Genomic DNA, 19,968 nt, shown 5'->3' with positions numbered 1-19,968 from the left:
AGACACGACAGTCTCACTGGGGCAGCACAGCCTGGGCACCGCAGTGGATCCTGGGGACGCTGGCAAGTGACCACAGAGGTAGGAGAGGGCCCTGGGCCAGGTGAGCCACAGCGGGGCACGCAGCCTGTGTGGGTGGAGGGCTGGTCTGCCCACACTGCTGCTGGCGTCCTCTGGACACGCGAAGATGTATCTCTGCCAGGTGTCCCCACCAGCTTCTGAAGGGCTGACCTGAGACCACCCAGCCCAGGGTGGCTCTGAAGCCCCAGAACAGATGTAGCAGGGACCTGTGACAGTCACCATGGCTACACACATGGGCCAGCACAAACCTTTCCCTGGGTGCCCACATGCAGTGCTGTGACCACCATGCAGCTGGACACCTGCTGGGCAGCAGTTCACAGTGCTGCTTACCAGGTCCAGCAGCACTGGGAGACCACATGGCCACACACCCCCGGGAGATGATGGCTGAGCCAGCCCTGGGAAGCTGGGTGTGACTGGGCACCACCTCCCTGGACAGGCCCACCGGCTGCAGAGAGGACATGCACCTGACCCTGTGTGTTGCGCAATCCCTTGCAGGATGAGCTCCACAATGATGCTGTCTCGGCCTTCAGCGGGGAAGTGAAGTCAACGCTGGACATATGGAAGGTCAGTTGCAGGCCCGGGATACCCGGAACATGCTCACAAAGCAAGTGAAATTGAACTCAGGGACTTCAGTCACCAACTCAGAGCACACATTAGCTGCAAATATGTTGTCAGCATCCTGAGACCCCTAGAGTCTGGCCATCGCTCTTCAGGACCCGGGAACTCGCACCCTACCCCACGACAGGGGAAACTCCTGCAGGGACGGGAAGGCAGGACGGGCCCTTGCCCTGAGGCAGCGGAGGTGGCCCGATGACCTGTGCAGACGCAGCCTCACAGTCTTCCCTGAGGCCAGAAGGACAAGAGGACCAGCTAAATGAGGGCATGGGGAGCCTGGTGGGACAGGTGCTGCACCTGGGCTGCAGGGGACGCACCTGTGGCAGCCACACCTCGCCCTCCTGTGGCTTAACCAGGAAGAGTGGACAGCAGCCACTTGCCTGCAGCTGTCAGAGTCCAGCAGGGGCTCCCAGGGCTGCCCAGCACATGGCCCTGACCTTGCTTACTGCCTGCCACTCGAGACCCCTGGGGCTTCACAAGTCCCACATATGGGGCAAGACATCCCCCCATCAGAGGACTGACATGCTCAGGGAGGCCTTGACCTCTAACCCAGGGACACACCCTGTGGCCCGAGGCTGTCCCCTGCAGTGCCGAGTGGGCCGGCTCCTCCAGGGCCTGGGTCTGTGTGCTCATCTAGGGACCCCCACAGAGGCCTGTGCTGTCTGGACGTGGCCCTCTGAAACGCTGGCAACAAGTGCGGTGCCTGGCAGCCCCATGCGCACCTGGTGGTGCTGGCAAGTAACTGAATGTGAGGGAAAGAAGGCTGCTTGCTCAGCTGACCGTAAGGGCACCTGTGAGGTGCCCTGCTGCTCTGGATGCAGGGACATGGCCAAGGCACAGATGTCTCAGACAGCTGCCCCAGCATAGCCCTGACCATGTGCAGATGTGGGGCCTGCAGGAAGAGGGCCAGGGGGCTGGGGTAGGCTGAGTTTCAGCAAAGACTGAGGGAATACAGTGTGGGGGGAGGGTTGGGGAAGGACCAGGCAGGGGGAGGGTTCTGGAACCCAAGAGCATCCTGTACCCAAGTGCAAAGGCCCCAGGCTGGGCAGTCATGTGGGCACCTAAAGCTGGTGCCCCGTCCCCTCCTTGGGACAATTCAGGTGGACACAGGCTGGGACTGCCTCCTCCTGGACAGTGCCAAACTCTTGCCTGGGCTCTCCTCAGTCCTCCTAAACCACCCGCAGCCCCAGATGTGAAACCCCTCACAGGCCAAACTGTAGCCAGAGGCGCCACCAGGGCCTCCCTGCACCCCCGGGACGTGTGCGGGCTGAGAAGGCCCCGGCAGGGCCCCTGGGGCTCTGGCTCACAGGGTTCCGCAGAAGCTGGTGCAGAGGACGCAGCACAAGTCCCTAGAAGGTGTGTGTGGGGCCAGACACACTCTGGAACCAGGCTGGGCTCCCGTGCAGACAGCAGCCAGATCCCGATGCAGAGCTGCAGTGCTCAGTTACAGCTGACCTACTTCCAGGCGTCTCACCTGGGGGCAGGACACCCTGTAATTACATCCTTGGAAAGCCAGAGAGCCCCGTGTGGGAACACCCAGGAGGCCGGGAGCAGGTGGAGCCTGGATGGGAGCGTGGCCTGGATGGCAGCCTCCCCAGCAGCACCACAGGAGGGCCACACCCTAGGAGGCCCTGCCTCAGGGCACAGGAGACCCAAGGACACCACCAGGGGAGGGGCCTGCATGGCTTGCACTGCCAGAGTGGCCACAGGCCACCTACGCTGCAGGGGTCATGTCTGAAGAAGGGCTGTCCCAGGCAGAAGTGACCTGCTGACTAACCGCTGTTCTGGCACAGCTCACCCCAGCTCCAGGCTGGTCCCAGCAGGATGCCTGCCTCAGGCCACCTTGTGATCCCAAGGAGCACTTCAGTCTCCTTTGACTCTAAAGTAAGGGTCACACCTCCAGGAGGAGGGACAGGTAGGCAGTGGCACTCAGCTCTGCCCCAGCAAAACATGGGAGGGGACAGACAGCATGGCCGGCGAGGGGCCTCAGGGAGAGTGGGACACTGTGGCTAGCACACACACACACACACACACACACACACACAGAGGCAGGAGTCAGCAGGACAGCGGCCTCCCAGCAGCAGGGTCGCCTCAGGGACCCGCTGCCTGCTCTGAGTAAAAGAATCCCGAAACTCAAGCCCCGGGGCCTTTCTGGCTGTTTTATTTGCTCAGTAAACATCTGCAGAGAGCCACAGGCAGGCGCTGAGAGGACAGCCCACGCCCACCCGCCAGGGGCACCCAGCCCGGGCCTGCCTGAGCTCCGGAGCGACTGCAGGGAGCCCACAGGGCCTGGCCCAGGCCACCCGCAGACACAGGGCAACCAGGCATCCTGGCTCCACTCCCCAGCTGGTGAGAGGCACAGCAGGAGTGGACAGTGCTGTGATCCTGGTGGAGTGGTCATTTCTCAGCTAAAGATGGAGGGAGGGCCAGAGTGGGTGGCAGGAGACTGCCGTATCAGGGAGGGACAGGATGACAGTGACCAATCATTCTGGGCTGGGGATGGCTTCTACCCCCCCCCCTTTGCCATGGGCAGTCTCAGGGCCACTGACCAGCAAAATGAAGAGACCCTGTGGAGGGTGGGGAGGGCCTGACCCGGGGGCTGCAAGGATGTCCCAAAAGCAATTCACAAGCCACAGTGACTGTGACCCCTCCTGTGGGTGACGAGGACAGATCGACCGTATGTGGTCTTCTGTCCCAGGGGCCTGGGGGAGCAAACTGACCTAAATAAGATACCCCAAAGGGACAGTCGATGCCTGATGCAAACACCCCAGCCACCAGCACTCCCCGGCTTAGGGCACGGGGTCACCACTGTGCTTAGCCCAGGAAAGTCCTGGGCTCTACCATGAGGCTGGACACAACGCGGACAGCAGAGCCTTGCTTCGTGGCCAATGCCTGGCCCCACTCTGGCAGGCCTCAGGGATGCTGCTGGGCTCAGGGCAGCCCTGCTCCATGGCCACCCTGAGAACGTGAATCCTTAGAAGTGTGGTTTTTCTCTTTAAAGACTACAGATATACAGCCAGTAACTCTTGGGGAAAATAAATCACCACTCCACTCTAAGGTGGACATGTGACCCTTAACAGACTCAGAAGGTGGCATCCCCACCTTCTGGGTCCACTCCAGGTACCCAGAACGGTCCAGGCAGCATCCTGGGGGTCACCAAACACAGAGGCAGTGGCAACACCAGGCCCAGGGGAGGCAAGCCCATGTCACCCAGGCCCAGCACAGCCACAGGGAGCCGGGACGTGCTGGTGGGCTTTAATCCTGCAGAAGGAGCAGGGAGGGGTTGATGGCCATAGGCCACCGACGGCCACTGTGGGCACAGTAAAAAATTATGTACTGACACACACATACCCAGCACTGTGCCCTTCCCTCTGGGCTCATTTCAAAATAACTCACAGCTAGAGTAAAGGTCCCGAGCGCGGCTGGGGAGGTAGGGTCGCTCTGACACACCACCATAGACCCGCAGGACCTGGGTGAGGAGCCGCTGCTGCCCGGCCGTGGGGTGGGGGTACTTTCATCCTGGGCTGTTTGGTGAAGGGTCCAGGAACAGAAGCTGGAGGAGCACGGATGGCAGAGAGGGTCCTCCTGGAGTCTCTGGGTCAGGTGGGCAGGGACGTGCCTTACTCGGACATGCCCAGGCAGGAAGGGCCACAGGGCTCGAGGCCACTCGGCTGCATGTGGGGACAGGTGCAGGGCCGCTGGGCACCTAGCAAGCAGAGCAGGCAGGTCCTGATGGCCGGTGTGTACAGAGGGCTCTGGATAACCACTGTTCCAGGCCCCAGACCCTGATCCCTTGAAAGTGAGAAACAGATCACTCAACGGTGGAAACGCGTCGTCCACCTGTGGGCAGAGGACGTCTCAATGAAAAGGAAGCCAGCTCTCCTGGGACGACAGCTCCGCGTCTGCAGACCACTGGCTGGTCAGGGCACGCGCCGCGGGGGAGAGCTGGCCGGGGGGAGCACCTGAGGACGCGCTGAGGTGTCCGGGGGCTTCCGGGTGAAGGTGGCTGGGGCGGCTCCATCGCAAAAGCAAAGCCGCAGCTTGTAAGGAACTGCTGTCCCCAGAACACAGTCCCTGAGCCCACACACTGACCACACGCCTCAGGGGGTAAGTACAGCACAGGCCAGTGCCCCTCAGGTGAAAGGCCAAGTGCTGGGGCGCCCCAAGCTGAGAAGGACCATGGAAAATACAGGTAGGAATGTGAGACGCCAGCTGGTGGCTCTTCTCCCGGCACATCAGGGCCATCGAGGCCAACAGAACTCCTCAGGCCAGCAGCAGGGAATGGATCCCTGGACACTGAGCGGAGCTGGGATGCTGTGGCCGAGCTCCCGTGAAGACAGCGTGTCTCCTAAAGAGCTAGCAGCCTGGGGGCCAGGCAGAGGTCAGAGTCAGGCTTGATGGGTAAAAATGTGACCTCGGCCAGAATTCCAGAACCCAGACCAGAGCCCAGGATGGGGCGCTCCCGGCTGGCTCCCTCCAGGAAGGCGCTGCCCGGCTCGGGCCTGCTCGGGGCCCAGGCTGGGCATGCAGAGCAGTCACGGGTGGGACAGGAGCCAGCTCCTGCTGCTAACACCAGTGGCCAGAGAGGAAAATGAGCCTGGGGCCTGGGACTGAGGCCTGCAGCAGTCTGCAGGGAACAGTTCAGAAATCAGCACGTGACTGTCATGGAGACACCGAGTAACCTGCCCCGCTGGACAGCGTGAGCACAGGGCATGCGGAACGCACCACAAAAGTCCTGAGATTTGATGTTAGTCTAAGGCGTGATGGGTGCACTAGACTGGGCTTTGCTTGCAGCTATAGAACACCTCTGTGTGCACAACGTCCGCACACCCTCGAGGTCAGCTCTGAAGGCCACCAACCAACCAACAGTCTTTCGCAGCCTCAATCCTGATCCTGCTGTTCCACCAACGGCAAGCGAGCCTTCCAAGTGCGTCTTTCCAGAAAGGCAGAGGGGTCACAGAGGCCCCAGGTGTGTGGGAGGGAGCCAGCTCCCGAGGACAGGGCTGTGAGGCCAGGCCAGCGTCCACACCAAGCCAGACCTCACGCTCAGAGGCAGGGACCGCAGCACTGGCCCCGCAGCCTCGTCTGCCACACTGTGACACCACCCCTGCCTCCCACCGCCTCCCAGGGCCACAGCTGACAGTGAACACAGGCAAGGATGCCGGGAAGTGGCCTTGGCCTCTCCTGGGCCACAGGCATGAGCAGAGATGGCCCACCAGATGCCAGGCCATCCTCGGTGTCCTCTGCAGGTCAGACTGGGCAGGGGGCAGCTGGCCAGAGCCTCCAGCTCTGGGCCCGACACTGACTGGGCACACAGCTCCAAGGTTAGAGGGAGTGGCTCTGCTTTCCAGGAAGTGACCTCTCAGAGGCTGGTTATGGGCAGGGACTTCAGAAAAGGGAAAACCCATCAGAGCTGGGGGCAGGGACAAGCTCACACCACAGAATCTATGGGAAGTACCCCAAAACCCCGGGTGATAGAAACCACCTCATGACTCTAAAAGTGGCCAATGAGCAGGCAACTGTGAGAGCGCGGCTGAGGGCTGCAGAGCAGCGCCAAGCCACCCTCCCCGTCCCTGAGCTTGACCTGAGCTTGCCCTGTGCCCTGGCTTCGGCTGCAGTACACACAGGTTTCACAGACCCCCACAGCCCTGGGCCCTCTTTCAGACCCTTGTGTGTGGCTTTCTGTCCAGAGAGAGGCTTAAGCTCCTCACTAAGTCTGTAAATGCCAGATGGAGCCCAGGGCAGCCAAGGTGGCCTACTGGCACCAGGCCAAACACAGCAGCATCCCAGGCAGGGACTTGTGGGCTGCCTGCACCTTGGCTCCACTGGGGCGTCCCGAGCACCTCGGTGTGGGGTACGAGGCCTGATCCCGGGAAGCAGGCTTTCTCTGCTTGGGAGACAGGCCACTCACCTGTAGAGGGCATTTGGCCACGGCTAGCCCAGAGGTGACTTCACAGGGCAGTGCCTGGTGCAAGCCAGAGTTTCCACAGAGCACGCTACGGGCGTTTACAGAGTGACCCTCAGCCGCACCAGAGCAGGTACAACTGCGTCCCAAGTACACCTGGTGACTCTGAGGGCCTCCATGACCCTGCCGAGAGCAGCTGGGATGGAGGTAATGAGGTCCAGGGGCAGAAAGGAGGCTGGGGGGCACTCCAACCCAATCCTGCCTTCTCCCCACCTCAGGGGGCCTCGGCCCTGCTTCCTGAGGGCAGTGCACCTGGCCGTCTTTCCCTCCTAAAGGGAGTGTGACTCTGGCAGGACACAGAGGGAGGGAGGCACTAGCTGCCTGGAAGAGGGAGGCTTCCCAGCACGGGAGGGAGACACAGTGAGGCTGAGAGGGGCAGAGCAGGAGGAAGCAGGCCACTGGGATGACCAGGGTGCGGGCAGCATGATCAGGATGGGTAGGGGAGGGTGCAGAGGGTGAGCAGGGAAGGCCCTAGAAAAGCACAAGACGGTATCAGGGCTCCATTCCAGGGTGTCTGTCCAGAGAGGGCTTCTAAGCAGCAGAGAGGCAGGAGGAGGAGAGAGAAAGGACCCCCCAGGGAGTGGCTGGTGAGGGTGGGGAGACAGGGGAATGAGGGGAAGGGCAGAGGCACTGTGTCTTCTTCCTGCAGGCTCAGCCGCTGGCAGGGGAGAGTCTGAGATGAAGGCTGCAGAGGGAGGTTCCAGGCAGAGCCCCCACCCTGACCTGTGCAGGGACAGGCTGGAGGCCAGCTGGGGACAACCCTGTCTTGGCCCTCTCTGCTCTCAATCTTCTGCACACCATTTCCTCCACCCAGGGCTTGAAGAAAGCAGAGGTCCCGGGAAAGCCCACCCTGGGACTCTCACTTCATGTGACATCAGATGAGCTACTTTACACACTGAAACACAACTCCCCCTGCACACAGAAGAAGTTTCTCACCACGGAAATGCACTTCCGAAGAGCCGGCAGCATGAAGCCCTGAACTGCTAGTGCCTGCAGCTACTGTGGAGTAAGCGTCAGGCCTGGGAGTGTCTCAGAACTCTGAAGGACTGGCCCGGAGTAAGTCACCAGGAGTGCCAGCTCGTCAAGGGACATGCTCCCATGGGAAGGCCACAGGAACAAAAGCGGCCAGCGTCCCCCCTGCCTGGACCAGGTCCCCACTCACCATCCTCCCTGCCCCCAAAAGACAGTCTTTAGGGAAGCTGCCACACACTCTTGCTTCCCATGTGGGAACCCGGTGGCACAAGTTGACTGGGGTCAGATGCCCCGGGGAGCGTCGCTTACTGCAAAGCCCCAGGAAACTCTCCTCGCAAACACAGAGGTGGAAATCCTCCTGCCACTTGTCCCGCCTGCCCCGCGCGCCCACTCTCTCAGGCACTGACTCAAACGACCAGGCAAAGCCCCGCACATGAGGCCACAGAGACACAAAGTCAGCCTCCCGCGCTGAGCTCGGGCGCGTGGCGGGGATGCGCGCTCAGCATCCAGGCGCGGGGCCTGCATCCGGCGGGAACAGCGCCTGGGCCTGGGAGGAGCGGCGGGGACCGGGATGCGGAGCGGAGATCAGGCTGCCGGAACCAGGCAAAAGGGGTGCGGAGCAGCATCAGGGTGCGGGATGCGGGAGACCGGCGCCAGGGACCTGGGGATCTGATCTGGGTGAGGGCGGCGGGAAGCCGGATGCCGGGGATCGAGCGTCGCGTCGCGAAGTGTAGGGACCACGGGACGGGGATCGGCGAGGGAGGGCCCAAGTCCCAGGACCCTCCCCAGCCCCATCGGAGGCCGCGCCTCCCGGGCCCGCATCCCGCGGGGTCCGTGGCGGAGCGTTCGGGGACACCCACCTGGGCCTTCTGCAGGGCGCTCAACCGCAGCTCGTGCACGAAGGGGTTCTGCCCCGGGGGCGCCAGTCGCCGCGCACCGCCCGACGCCACGCCGGAGGCGGGGGTGGCCCGCGTCCCGCGTCCCCGCAGCCTCATGGCCGCCCGCCGGCCGCGAGGGAACCGGCGCGGAGCTGGGCGCCGAGCGGGCGGAGAGCGGCGGGAGCGGCCGAGGATGCGCGGCGGCTGAGGATGCGCGGCGGGCGGGCGGCGCAGGCGCGCGAGGGGCGGCGGTGTGACGTGGGCGGCGGGCGGGCCCCGGGCTGGGCGTCCCGGGCCCGCCTCCGCCTCCTTCCGCGCCCGCCCTGCGCCCAGGCCAGCCCGTCGGTGCGCGGGCCCCGGCGGCGGTCGGCGCTGACCGCGGGGACGAGGAAGGGGCGGGGCGCGCGCTCCCGGGGCGGTGGGTGCGGAGCCCTGGGGTGGCGGGCGGGTGAGTCCCAGGAGCAGGGAGCAGGACCTCGTGGCTGGTGTCCAGCTCCGCGAGGTCCGCGCAGCCTTCTTTCCTCCCGGGTCCGCTCTGACCCGGCTCCAGGAAGGCGGTTCTCCCCGCGCTGCTCCCCGGCCCGGAGGCTGTGTCCAAGGCGGATCTCCAGTGGGCTCCCGGGGTGGGAGAGGACTCCTCTAATTCCAGGCAGTTACCGCCGAAGATACAGGGGACATTTGGGGATCCCTAATTTGTGACTCATTATTGACTAGAGCAAAAGCTTTCAGAAATAGCTTTCTGGTCAAAATTTATAAATTTGAAAAATCCACTGCACATCTTTTGCAACGTGATCAGCTGAATTTCCCTGTGCACCTCAGTGTGCTGCTCACAGTGGGCTCTGGGTGAGGAGGGGCTCAGACACCTCCACCTCCATGTCCACTGCCCATCCTACACTGACACCAGAAAGCAGAGAGCCGGAGGAAGAACCAGAGCTCTCCCTGCAGTGCAGCCCCCAAAGGGACCCCAAAGTCCAGAGGCTCCTGGACATCAGTGCTCTGAGGATCCCAGCCACGGCTTTCCTAGGCAGCTGGTCAGGGAATGGCCTGAGCCTCTGCTAACAGGCGGATATCCTGGCTGAACAAAACAGACCTGTGGCCATGTGGTGGGCCCTTCTGTGGCCCTACTGTGTTTCCAGGCCTAGATGGGGAGAGAGACAGGACTGACACTGAAGGTCTGTGCCTCCCCACAGTGTCCAAAGGGAAAGGTGCTGGCTGGTCCAAACACTTTAAAACCTCACTCTGGACCTCAGCAAGTGACCTCGCCTTGGGACGTCCATCTGTGAAATGAAACCCAAGAGGCATTGCCCTCCTGCACACTAAGAGAGGCTGGGGAGTCCTTGCAGACTGAGATGAATCTTGCTGCCGATGGACTGTGTTTCAGATGTGCTGTGGCCTGGCCATCGGCATCCCACTGACCTCTGGGCTTTTAGTGGCCACTTGTTCCACTCTCCAACACAAGATCCCAGCACCCAAGGATCAGATCCTCATCCAAACTGAGAGTCAGGAAAGCTCCAGGGCACAGATGCCTTTCTCCTCTCAGGGCTGCCTCTGCCCAGACAAAACCCTCCAAAGTCCCCGGCAGAGAGCCCCGAGGGCAGCCCAGTGCAGAGGGGCTGCTGCCTGAGCGTTGGGTCTTGGCAAGCAGAGGATGAGGTGCCGGTATCAGGGTCCTCCTAGCCGTAGAGGCCAGATGGCATTGAGTTGGCCTGGCCATGGGTGACAGCTCTCCCGGATCACACAGGATCCTGTTGGAGACGGGCAGGGTCCTGCGTGGCCCGAGAGCTCAGTGTGTGCAGGCTGGTCTGCGACCCCCAGAGAGGCTGAAGCGCTAGGCCCCAGGACCTGTGGATGTGAACGTATTTGGAAGTCGGGTCTTTGCAGATGATAAAGCAAGTGAGATCAGTAGGCCCTGTGCGGCGTGACGGGGACATGTGGATAGGGACGCACACTCCCAGGATGAATGCCGTGGTAAGACTGACCAGTCATTGGAAACTGGGGAGATCTGGAGACCAGAGGACGCCCCTCTGGGGCACCTTGATCTCGGACTTCTGGCCTTAGCTGGGCGAGACGGCAAAGCTGGCTGTTCTATCCCAGTTTGTGGCCGTCTGTAGGGAGCCCCTGGAGTCTCTAAGAGTTGATGTGAGCAGCCCGTCCTGCCCTGCAGGCTGAGCTGGCTCAGAGGCCAGGGGTGTCCTCCAGGAGTGTCCTCCAGCCGCATTCAGGGGTGTCCATCTCCCAGGAAAGGGCCTCTTCCCTCTGCCTGCCCAGTTCAGCCTTGGTTGGAGCCACCGTGGGAATCAAGGCTGGATGACCCACAGTGGATCCTGGGGTCAGGAGGACCCTGTTGGAGGAGGCTAAAGGTATGAGGAGACACAGGCAGGAAGTGACTGAGGAAGATGTGTGTCCTAGAGACCCCCAAGACAGGTGTGCCGCGGGTGACATGGGGTAAGTCCTCGGTCCTGGTCTGCTTGTGCGGCGGCAGCAGAACACCTGAGATGCGTGATGGCCAGGACCAGAGCCTGGGAAGTCCAAGACCAAAGGGCCAGCAAGCTTGGGGTCAGATGAGTGACCGGCATGTTCTTCCAGGATGGCCCAGGAGCCCCACATCCTCCCGGGGCAGAGAGCGGGGAGGGCAAGCCCACCCCCGTGGGCCCTCTTGACCGCAGACCTGTTCTTTCCTGTTCTTTCCTGTTCTTTCCTTCTCCTAGTTCAGGTCACTCTGAGTTCATCCTCTCTTGCGGTGGGAGGGACTTCAGACACCTCTTATTTCTTGCTGGGCATTTCCTGCCCAGCAAGGCTCCGCCTGAATCCCACAAATGTCTTTCACTCTTTATTGGCCCTTTCCCCAGGTGTGTGATTGTGCATTAACTTCCAAACGTTTGGAGATGTTCCAGACACATCTGTGGTGACGTGAATGCAGTTCCTTGTGGTCACGGCACTTTGTCCTGGGAGTGCAGTCCCTTTATGGCTTGTAGTTTGGCATCGTTTAAAAATGTGTGGGTGGAGGGCTCCGGGATGCCACCCAGATCCAGTCGGCGGCTTCTCTTTGAGTCTCTGAGTCTTCGTTACTTGTGGTGCCTCGTTCTGTAGTGAGGCGGTCACTGTGGCTAGGGCCCTGTCCGGGTCCCGTGTGTTCTGAGGCTGTGGTGCTGGGTGAGCATGGATCTAGAGCTCTGCCTTCTCTCCGTGAGCCCACTTCTATCATGATGCCTCTCAGACTTTGGTGGCACATCCCATCCTGAAGTCCACTCTTCTGATGTTGGCGTGGTCACTGCAGCCCCTGAGTGCAGAGCATTTGTGGTGTGACTTCCTGTCCTCTGTGTTTCGTCCTTCTGTGGCCGTGCCTTTCAGGAGGGTCTCTCTCAGGCAGCATGGAGACACATCGTGCTTCACCAGCCCGACTTTAGAAAGCGCTCTGACAGCATCAGCAGACGGTGCACGCTCGGCCGCCTCACGCAGGTTGAAGCCTTCCATCCTGCCTGTCCCAGGTGTCTTTCTCTGTGTGGCTTTCTGAGGACCCCGTCTGTTTTCACTGTCTCCACCCGGGGCCCATCAGCACTCCTCCATTTGGCTTGTGAGTGTGCTGCAGGGCTCAGCCAATGTTGCCTGGGACCTTCGGATCCTCGCACCCCTTCACGTGGAGCTGAGGCCTCATGCGGGGTGCGTCCACGGCGCTTGGGCTTTCTCTTCTTTTCCCTGCCTGCCGGGGGTGGAGCCAGGGCCTTGGGCAGGCCAGGCAAGCGCTCTGCCACTGAGCCACACCTCCAGCCCTTTTCAAGTTCCATTTTGAGACGGGGTCTTGCTGAGTGGCCCAGGCTGGCCACACTCGGGATCCTCCTGCCTCAGCCTCCCAGGTCACTGGGATTTCCGTGCCTGGCTGCACTGCCGTTTTGTATGTTGAACAGTGGTATTTATCATTTTCCCTTCGGCATTCACTCATCTTTTCAGGAGGTTAGACAGATCCCTCCGGGAAGCCTTTTGTATTCACTGTATGTCTGCCATTTCCAGCATGTTCTTTGTTCAGGTCTGAGTTTCTTCTTGGGTTCTTCTCCTTCCTCCTAGAGAAGTTTCACTGACATTTTTGAGTGCAGAGCTGCTTGCCAGGATCTTTTGGATGCATGGCCTGACTGTTTTAATTCTGCCTTCACGTTTGTAGCATTTTCCTGATGAACACAGAATCCTAGAACAAGTTTGTACTCTGTCAGTGGTTTGTTTGCTTCGGTGGGTCTTTCACGTTCCTGCCGATACTTGGTGTTTGCACTTTCTCATTTCAGGCAGTCCAGTAAGTGTAGAGGTATTTCATTGTGACATAAACTTGCGTTCCCAAATGAGTGATGCTCTAGAGCCTCTTCTCGTGTTCCCGTTTGCCGTCCATAAATCTTCAAGGATCTGTCCAATTACTTTCTCAGTAAACTGCTCATTCATTCTGGGGAGTGGTTCGTGCCTGTAATCCCAGTGACTAGGGAGGCAGAGGCAGGAGGATCACAAGTTCGAGGCTCCCCTCAGCAATTTAGCGAGGCCCTAACCAATTTAGCAAGACCTTGTCTCAAAGTAAAATGTAAAAGGGCTAGGGATGTGGCTCAGTGGCTAAGCACACTGGTACAAAAAGTGTTTATCCATTTGTTATTCTGAATCTAGTTCTGCTGGACACATATGATCATCCCAGGTCTGTCTTATCGCTGCTGTAACCAGATTTTCCTTTCTCTTCTCTTCACCCTTCCCCACTCCCTTCCTTTTTCTCTGTTTTGAGATGGGGTCTCTCTTTGTTGCCCAGGCTGACCTTGGACTCTAGGGCTCCAGTGACCCTCCTGCCTCGGCCTCTGGAGCGGTGGGGACTTGGGGCTCAGGCCGACCTGCTCCGTGGTCTCAGGAGGGCGGTGCATAGTCACAAAGTTCAGCTGGTCTTTCTAAAGGGAGCTGCTGCGGTGACACAGCCAGCGGCTTCCTGGGTGCTCTCTCCTGCTTCCTCCAGGGCGTCTGCAGCGCACCCTGGGCTGTTTTTTAGGGTGAGGGTGCAGACGGGAGCTTTGGGTTTTGCCTGTGGACATGCGGTGGTCCCTTCCACTGTCACGAGGTCACATCTTCCTCCATGGGGCCCCCTTCTCTCGCCGGCGTGCTCCTGTTCCATCTGCGGGCACTCGGCCCTGTGCTGAGTTGTGCGCCACTGTGATGGCGGGTTCTCCCAGCGTGTTCTGAGAGCAGACGTGTCGGTCACCAAACTTGGTCTCCCTTTATGAAAGTCGGCAGCTTGCTTCAGTGTTGACTGTACCTCGAAGCCTTGCTGGGAGGCCACGGTAGCTCCCCCTGGGTCCTGACCACTGGACAGCACCCTGTGTTCTGCCCAGTTTTCTCCTTCCTCTCCAGTGGGGAGCCTCTCCTCCTCCCGCTGTCCTGGTGGGCTCTCCAGGGCCTGGCAGGCGGGTGAGGCCCAGTGCCTTGTCCCCCACTCGGCCGAGTGGCCTTCGGCCCGTGGCTCCCCACACCCGCCTGAGAGCCTGCACTTCTGCACTTGGGAGGGACAGAGCGGCTCCTTCCTTCTCCTGACGTCTCTGTACCACGTTTTGTTGAGGAACCAGGATGACGTTTGCCTTGCAGGACCCGGGGCGGGAGCTGGGGGTGGGCAGTGTCCCTTCCTCTGAGCTTCCTGAATGCTCTGTGTGGAATTGGAATTGTTTCCTTCACAGACTTCTGCAGAATCTCCCAGGGAAGTCACGTGGGCATGCAGTTTCCTTTGTGGGAACGCTTTTAACTTAAAGTTCAAATTATCCAGAAGACAGGGTTCTTCTGATGATCCGTCTCGTCCTGAGTCTGTCTGTCTGCCGTAAGTGTGCAGGGTGCTGGAGTGTCAGCACAGACGTGCTCACAATTCCCGGTGTCAGCCTTGTGAGCCGGTGTCTCCACCCTGACCCCGGCCCTGGCCGCCTCCTCTCTCCCTGACCGCTGCTGTGGTCCCCGAGACCTGCCTGGTTCGGGGGCTGCACTCCTCCGCTGCCTGGTCCTCGCGGCCTCTCATCTCTGCCGTTTCCTCTCCTTGGCCCCCTCTGTCCCTGAGCCGAGCAGGAGCGTCATTCACTTGAGGTCACTCTCCTTTCTGTGCTGGGGTGTCCTGTGCTCACAGACCGGGACAGGTACCACCATTTTTATTTTGTTCAGTGTGCATTCTGGTTCTGTTTCGACTCACCTTTTGGCCCCTAGTTTATTTAGAGTCTGCGTATCGGGTTTCCCAGAGGTCTGCTCCTGGCTGTGGCTGATCCCACGCTGGTCAGGGCCCCTGTTCCCTGTGACTCCCATCTTGCAGGTGATGGAGACTGTTTGTGCCCCTGCACACGGTCTGTCTTGGGAAACGTATTTGTGAACGGTTCAGAATGTGTGCTGCCCTTCTTGGGCGCACCAGATGGTGAATATTAATGAGCACAAGTGGGGTCTGTCCAGGCCTGTGTCCTGCTCCTGGGGGTGCCCAGCCCTCTGTTCCTCAGCTTGCAGACGCGTTGTGCCGCTCTCTGCCTCCCTGCCCTGGCCACCTCTCTCGCGTCAGTGTCTAATTACCCTCTTTTCTCTTGGGGGACATAGATTTGGATCTCAGGCCACTATGAACCAGTGTGGTCTATCTGAGATCCTTGTCTTGGTCACAGCTGCAGGAACTGTGTTCTGGGTAAGGTCACATTCCCAGGGACCAGAGCCTGGAACAGGGACACATCTTTTTGGAGGGCAAGTTCAATCCACCATCAACTGTTGGACGATTTGGGCAGATTGACGAGTAGATGCGAAGGGTCAGTGCAGTCCCTGTTGGCTTCACGTGGCCCTTTGGCTGCCCCCCTCCCCGTGCCATTGAGGCCAGCTCCAGGGCTCCCCCCTCCCATGGCTGGTTGTCGTGGAAACAGCTCTGGACTGTGAGAGGGAGAAGCTGAGCCGAGAGACCCTTCCATACCCCAGTGAACGACATGACTCCGCAGGTGGCTTGAGAAGCCCTGGTCACCTGGGCACGCACGGAGGGGCCGGCAGGCGCCCCGCCCAGGCCCCGCAGGCTTAACACAGGGCACCTTCCTTTCCCGACTTCTGCTTCGGCCCCTGCACCTGATGTTGCACGAGGAAGGCGAGTGTCCTGTTTTAATGCACATCGTCCGGTGTTTTCTAAAAGCCAGATGCGGTCGGTCACAGTGCCCCTGTTGGGAGGAATTCAGTGTGGAAGAGACTCCTCCAAGTTCTGGAGCCAGCCTGTGCTGCTGGGAAGGAGGAAGTTCTGAGGGCCCGTGATGAGGCCAAGCCAACCTGCTGCTGTCTCCTTCACCATCCTCCCCGTCTTCCTGTGATACAACCTGCACATTTTAGTGCGTATGGCCACCCAGAATGGACTGCATTTCCCAGTCTGTCTGCCATCTGAGTGTGGTTACGTAATGAAGTTCCTAGAACTTCATTCCTTCTAGGAAATGCCTTTAAAAGGAGAGTGTCTTCCTGCTAGCTGGAAGGAAGATGTGATGGCTAGAGCTATAGCATCCATCTTGGGTCACAAGACACATTTAGGAATGAAAAGCTTTCAAGCCAGTGGAGCAACCACAGAGGTGACAGGGGCCTGACCCCAGGGAGGGCCCTCTCAGCCCTGGACCAGCTGCCTCTGTCCCTTCTGAGTGAAGGAGAAGCGAAATTCTATCCTGTTTAGATTGTTACTGTTTCGGATTTTTCTGCTACTTACAAGTGAACTTAATCTCAGGAATATTTAGGCCACCGCAGGTACAGGGACCGGAAGGCAGAGCCCGCGGCCATATGGCACTTGTCTTTGCATATTGAATAGATTTAGAAAATCCTCCAATCCCTCTGAGCGCTCTTCTTTGCAGCTTCCCTTCAACCCCCTGTCACTTCTGACCCCACTTTCTGTGGCACTCGGGCCCCTTGCCCTCCGCCGGGGCTGCCGCTGAGCCGTCCCGTTTCCCAGGAGCCTGCGGTCCTGACCCGGCCCTCCCTGTGAGCCCCTAACCCTGCCGTCGGGACCCCTGGAGCCCGTCCTGCAGGAGGCCTGGCGCCCCGGCTCTCGTGCCCCGGCTCTGGTGCCCCGTCCCCTGGGCAGCTCCGCAGAGCTCCCAGGACCCCTGAGGATTGCCAGCGGGCAGCCTTGGCTCTGCCCTCCCAGCACCCGTCGGCTGCCCAGCGCTCACTGAGGAAGGAAAGGAGACAGACGCACGTGGAGAGTCAGACATTTCTCCCCAGAGGACGGTGCATGTCCTTGTTTTCATGAGTGTCTAGCTGACCTTCGGGCTGGGCATCTTGGGGCTTGGGGTTCAGGCCGATGCTCCATTGTGCAGGTAGCTCCGGGAAGAGAGAGGTCACCACAGGAAAGTCAGGAGGTCCCGCGGACAGTGAAGGGCTGGGCAGGGGCGAGAGCCCACCTGCTCAGGCAGAGGCTGGCTGGGACACGCAGGGTGGCCCGCTCCTCCCTTCTCCTCTCTTGGGGACACAGTGGGACGGGGCTGTGGCTGCAGCCTCCTTGGCAGACCTTTCCCACAGACGGGGTCATAGCCACAAGTGACCCCGGGAAGTGAGCAGGTGAGGCAGGGGCGAATGTGTTGGGCAGTGGCTCTCTGAGCACAGACCACACTTGCAGGCTCCTCCCTGTGCACACACCTGCACACACACACCTGTCCCTGCACCTGCACACACGTGTACCTGCACACACACCTGTCCCTTCACCTGCACAGGGACACACACCTGAACCTCACACCCTCCTCTCTGTGCACACACCTGCACACACACCTGTGCCTGCACCTGCACATGCATGTACCTGCTCACACACCTGTGCCTGCAGGCTCCTCTCTGCACACACCTTCACGCACACCTGTGCCTGCACCTGTACACACGTGTTCCTGCACACACACCTGTGCCTGCAGGCTCCTCTCTGTGCACACACCTGCACACACACCTGTGCCTGCACCTGCACGTGTGTTCCTGCACACACACCTGTGTCTGCAGGCTCCTCCTTGTGCACACACCTGTACGCACACCTGTGCCTGCACACACACCTGTGCCTGCCGGCTCCTCTCTGTGTACACACCTGTCTTGTTCTTGTCATCCTATGCATTGACACCCAAGCTGTGCTGGCCCAGGGTCAGCTCCACACGGGAGGCTCATGCTTCACAAGTACAGGTCGACTGGGTGGAGACGCTTGGTCTGAGATCAGATGCCCAGGTGCCCTGGTCTGGGCCCTCGGCATCGAGGCACTTGTCCCAGCTGACCCTGGTGCACATTTTCTGTGTGAGCTGATGAAGCCCAGAACTCCTCTTGGGCAGGAGCCTTTTCCTTCTGTGTCGACAGAGGCCCTCTCTGCCAAGAGTCCTGGAGGGACCTTGTCTGTGTCTGGGAAGGCCCGGGGTCCTCAGCACTGGGAACACCTGCGTCAGCCAGAACCCGAGTGTGCATTCTGTGTGCCGGTGTTCTAGACGGAGCCCCTAGGAGGACGTACCGCTGACCAAGGGCCCCCTGTTGGGCGAGTCCCCAGGACTGGGCTACAGTCGGGACTGGAGGGTCCCCAGAGGCCCAGGAGCCGAAGGCTTGGTCCTGGGACAGAGCTCCTGAGAGCTGGGAACCTTCGAGAGGTGAGGTCTGGTGGGCAGTCCTCCGGTCACACGGTCCCTGGCTATGAAGGGAGGGTTTTGTCTGCCGTGTGCCCCACCACGACACACCGCCCGCCAGAGGCTCGAAGCAATGGGGCCAAGCAGCCGTGGCCTGAACCTTCCCGGAGGCAGCCAGAGGGACCTTTCTTTCTGTGGGTCCAGTGTCCCGGGAGTGTGTTACAGTAACAGAAAGCTGACCGACAGCCGTTGGCAAGCTCACCGAGGCTCCCGGGTTTGTTCCTAAAGACATGGAGGGCTCTGCTGCGGGAGCCAAGGCGTCCTCCACAAGCCCCTCCCGAGTTGCCTTCTCAGGACTGGATTCTGCCCGGAAATCCGGAGCTCTCAGGAGACGTGGGCAGCAGGCGGGCCTGCCGTCCCTGCTGCCTGTCAGCCCCCAGGCCACCGTCCTCTCTGACTTCTCTTCACCGTGTTGCTCTTCGAGCTCAGTGAGGAGGTTTCTGTGGAAAACGGACCTGGGCCTTGTCACTGGGTTGGCCTCGCAGCCCCTGCGTCCTTGGCCGCCAGCCCCCAGCGTCTCTCGGAGCCGCACTTTCCCGGGACGTTCGGGTCTCAGCTGGCTCTGGAAGGTGACCTGTGTGCCGCGGCTGGCCAGCCATTTAGTTTACTCTGGCAGAGGTCCCTTCAGGTGCTCTAGGCAAGGACACCTGAGGTGCCCGTGTTGCTCAGGGACTGGGCAGGAGCAAGGCTGACCTGGCCCAGGGGGAAAGAGGAGAACCCTGGGCCAGGGGCGGGGCCCCTCCCGGGAAGCCGGGCCCAAGGGACGGTGCAGGGAGAGAGTGGCCGCAGCAGCTGCGGCTTACCTGGCTGGTGGCCTCTGGCCCTGCCGTGAGGCCATTTGGTGGCTGGTGGAGCCGTGAGGGAGCAGCCAGGGGAACCAGTGGGCCATCGCGGGCAGCCCAGGCGCGGAGGGCTGTCAGCAGCCACAGACGAGGCAGGCAGGGAGACCCGCGCCCGGGATGGCCCAGTGGCTCTGAGGGAGTCCTGCTTCCTCCTCTTGGACAGCTGACCAGGAGTCTGGCCTGGAGGGAGTCCGTGCTTCCCCTGACCTGCCACCTCGCAGGGCATCTCAGGTGGGCATGGGCGATTCTCAGCAGGTCCATTTGAACTGTTCCTGTCCTGGGCCATGAAGTCCACCCCTCTGTCACAGTGGAAAGAGGCACACCTGTCTTGGCAGCCTTGTCCTGTTTGACCTCTGGCTTGTCACTGGGAGCTCTGGACGTGCCCCCATTGGAGCGCCTACCTTGGTCATGTCCCAGGGGATTCTGCACCAAAGGGCAGCGCCCTCTGCTCTTGCAGGACCCTAGGCAGGCTCCCATGGGCTGTGCCCGTCCCTTGCAGGGCTCCACAGGGGCCTGAGCTGCTCCAATCAGGGAGGGACCCTGTCACCATGTCCCGGGTGCAGGCAGGATGTGTGCACTGCCTCACTCCCTGAGGCTCCGGTGCCCAGCGCCACCTGCCACATGGACACTCCACACCCCAGGAGAAGGGCCCAAGTGTGTGCTTCCTGCTGATGCCAGGTGCCATCCGGAGCAGCTCACAGGACAGTATAGGTGTGGCTCTGCTCTGAGGGCGAGGGACAGCTTTCCTAGATGTCAGGACCGACAGACCCCTGCCGGGTACGCCTGCTGGGGCCAGCAGAGCGGCTGCACCTCCTCCTCCCTGCTGGGTGAGTGACGGTGGGGAGTCAGCGTGCAGGGCCCAGGCCTGGACCCAGGACAGAGTGGCAACTGCGGCAGAGGAGGTACAGCCTAAGGACCCCTGCATTTGGCTGCCGTTTCATCCTGAATAAATGTGCAAGTTCACGGCCATCCAGCACTGTGTCTGTAAAGGTGAGCTC

The 19,968-nt window shown here is 60.7% G+C and overlaps 1 protein-coding gene across 1 annotated transcript in view; it reads right to left on the bottom strand.

Moving 5' to 3' along the window:
• Positions 1-8,731, bottom strand: part of Lpcat1 (lysophosphatidylcholine acyltransferase 1) — a 59,368-nt gene extending 50,637 nt beyond the window's left edge. Inside the window, exon 1 of the mRNA XM_021720502.3 lies at positions 8,491-8,731. Coding sequence (XP_021576177.3) covers positions 8,491-8,625 — 135 coding nt within the window. The 5' untranslated portion in view covers positions 8,626-8,731. The remainder of the gene's footprint in view (positions 1-8,490) is intronic.
• Between the last annotated feature and the right edge of the window lie 11,237 nt (positions 8,732-19,968).

The sequence above is a fragment of the Ictidomys tridecemlineatus genome, chromosome 1, assembly GCF_052094955.1.
Source record: "Ictidomys tridecemlineatus isolate mIctTri1 chromosome 1, mIctTri1.hap1, whole genome shotgun sequence".
NCBI lineage: Eukaryota > Metazoa > Chordata > Mammalia > Rodentia > Sciuridae > Ictidomys > Ictidomys tridecemlineatus.
The sequence above is the reverse complement of the archived record's forward strand: the minus strand, read 5'-3'. Positions and strand labels throughout refer to the sequence as shown.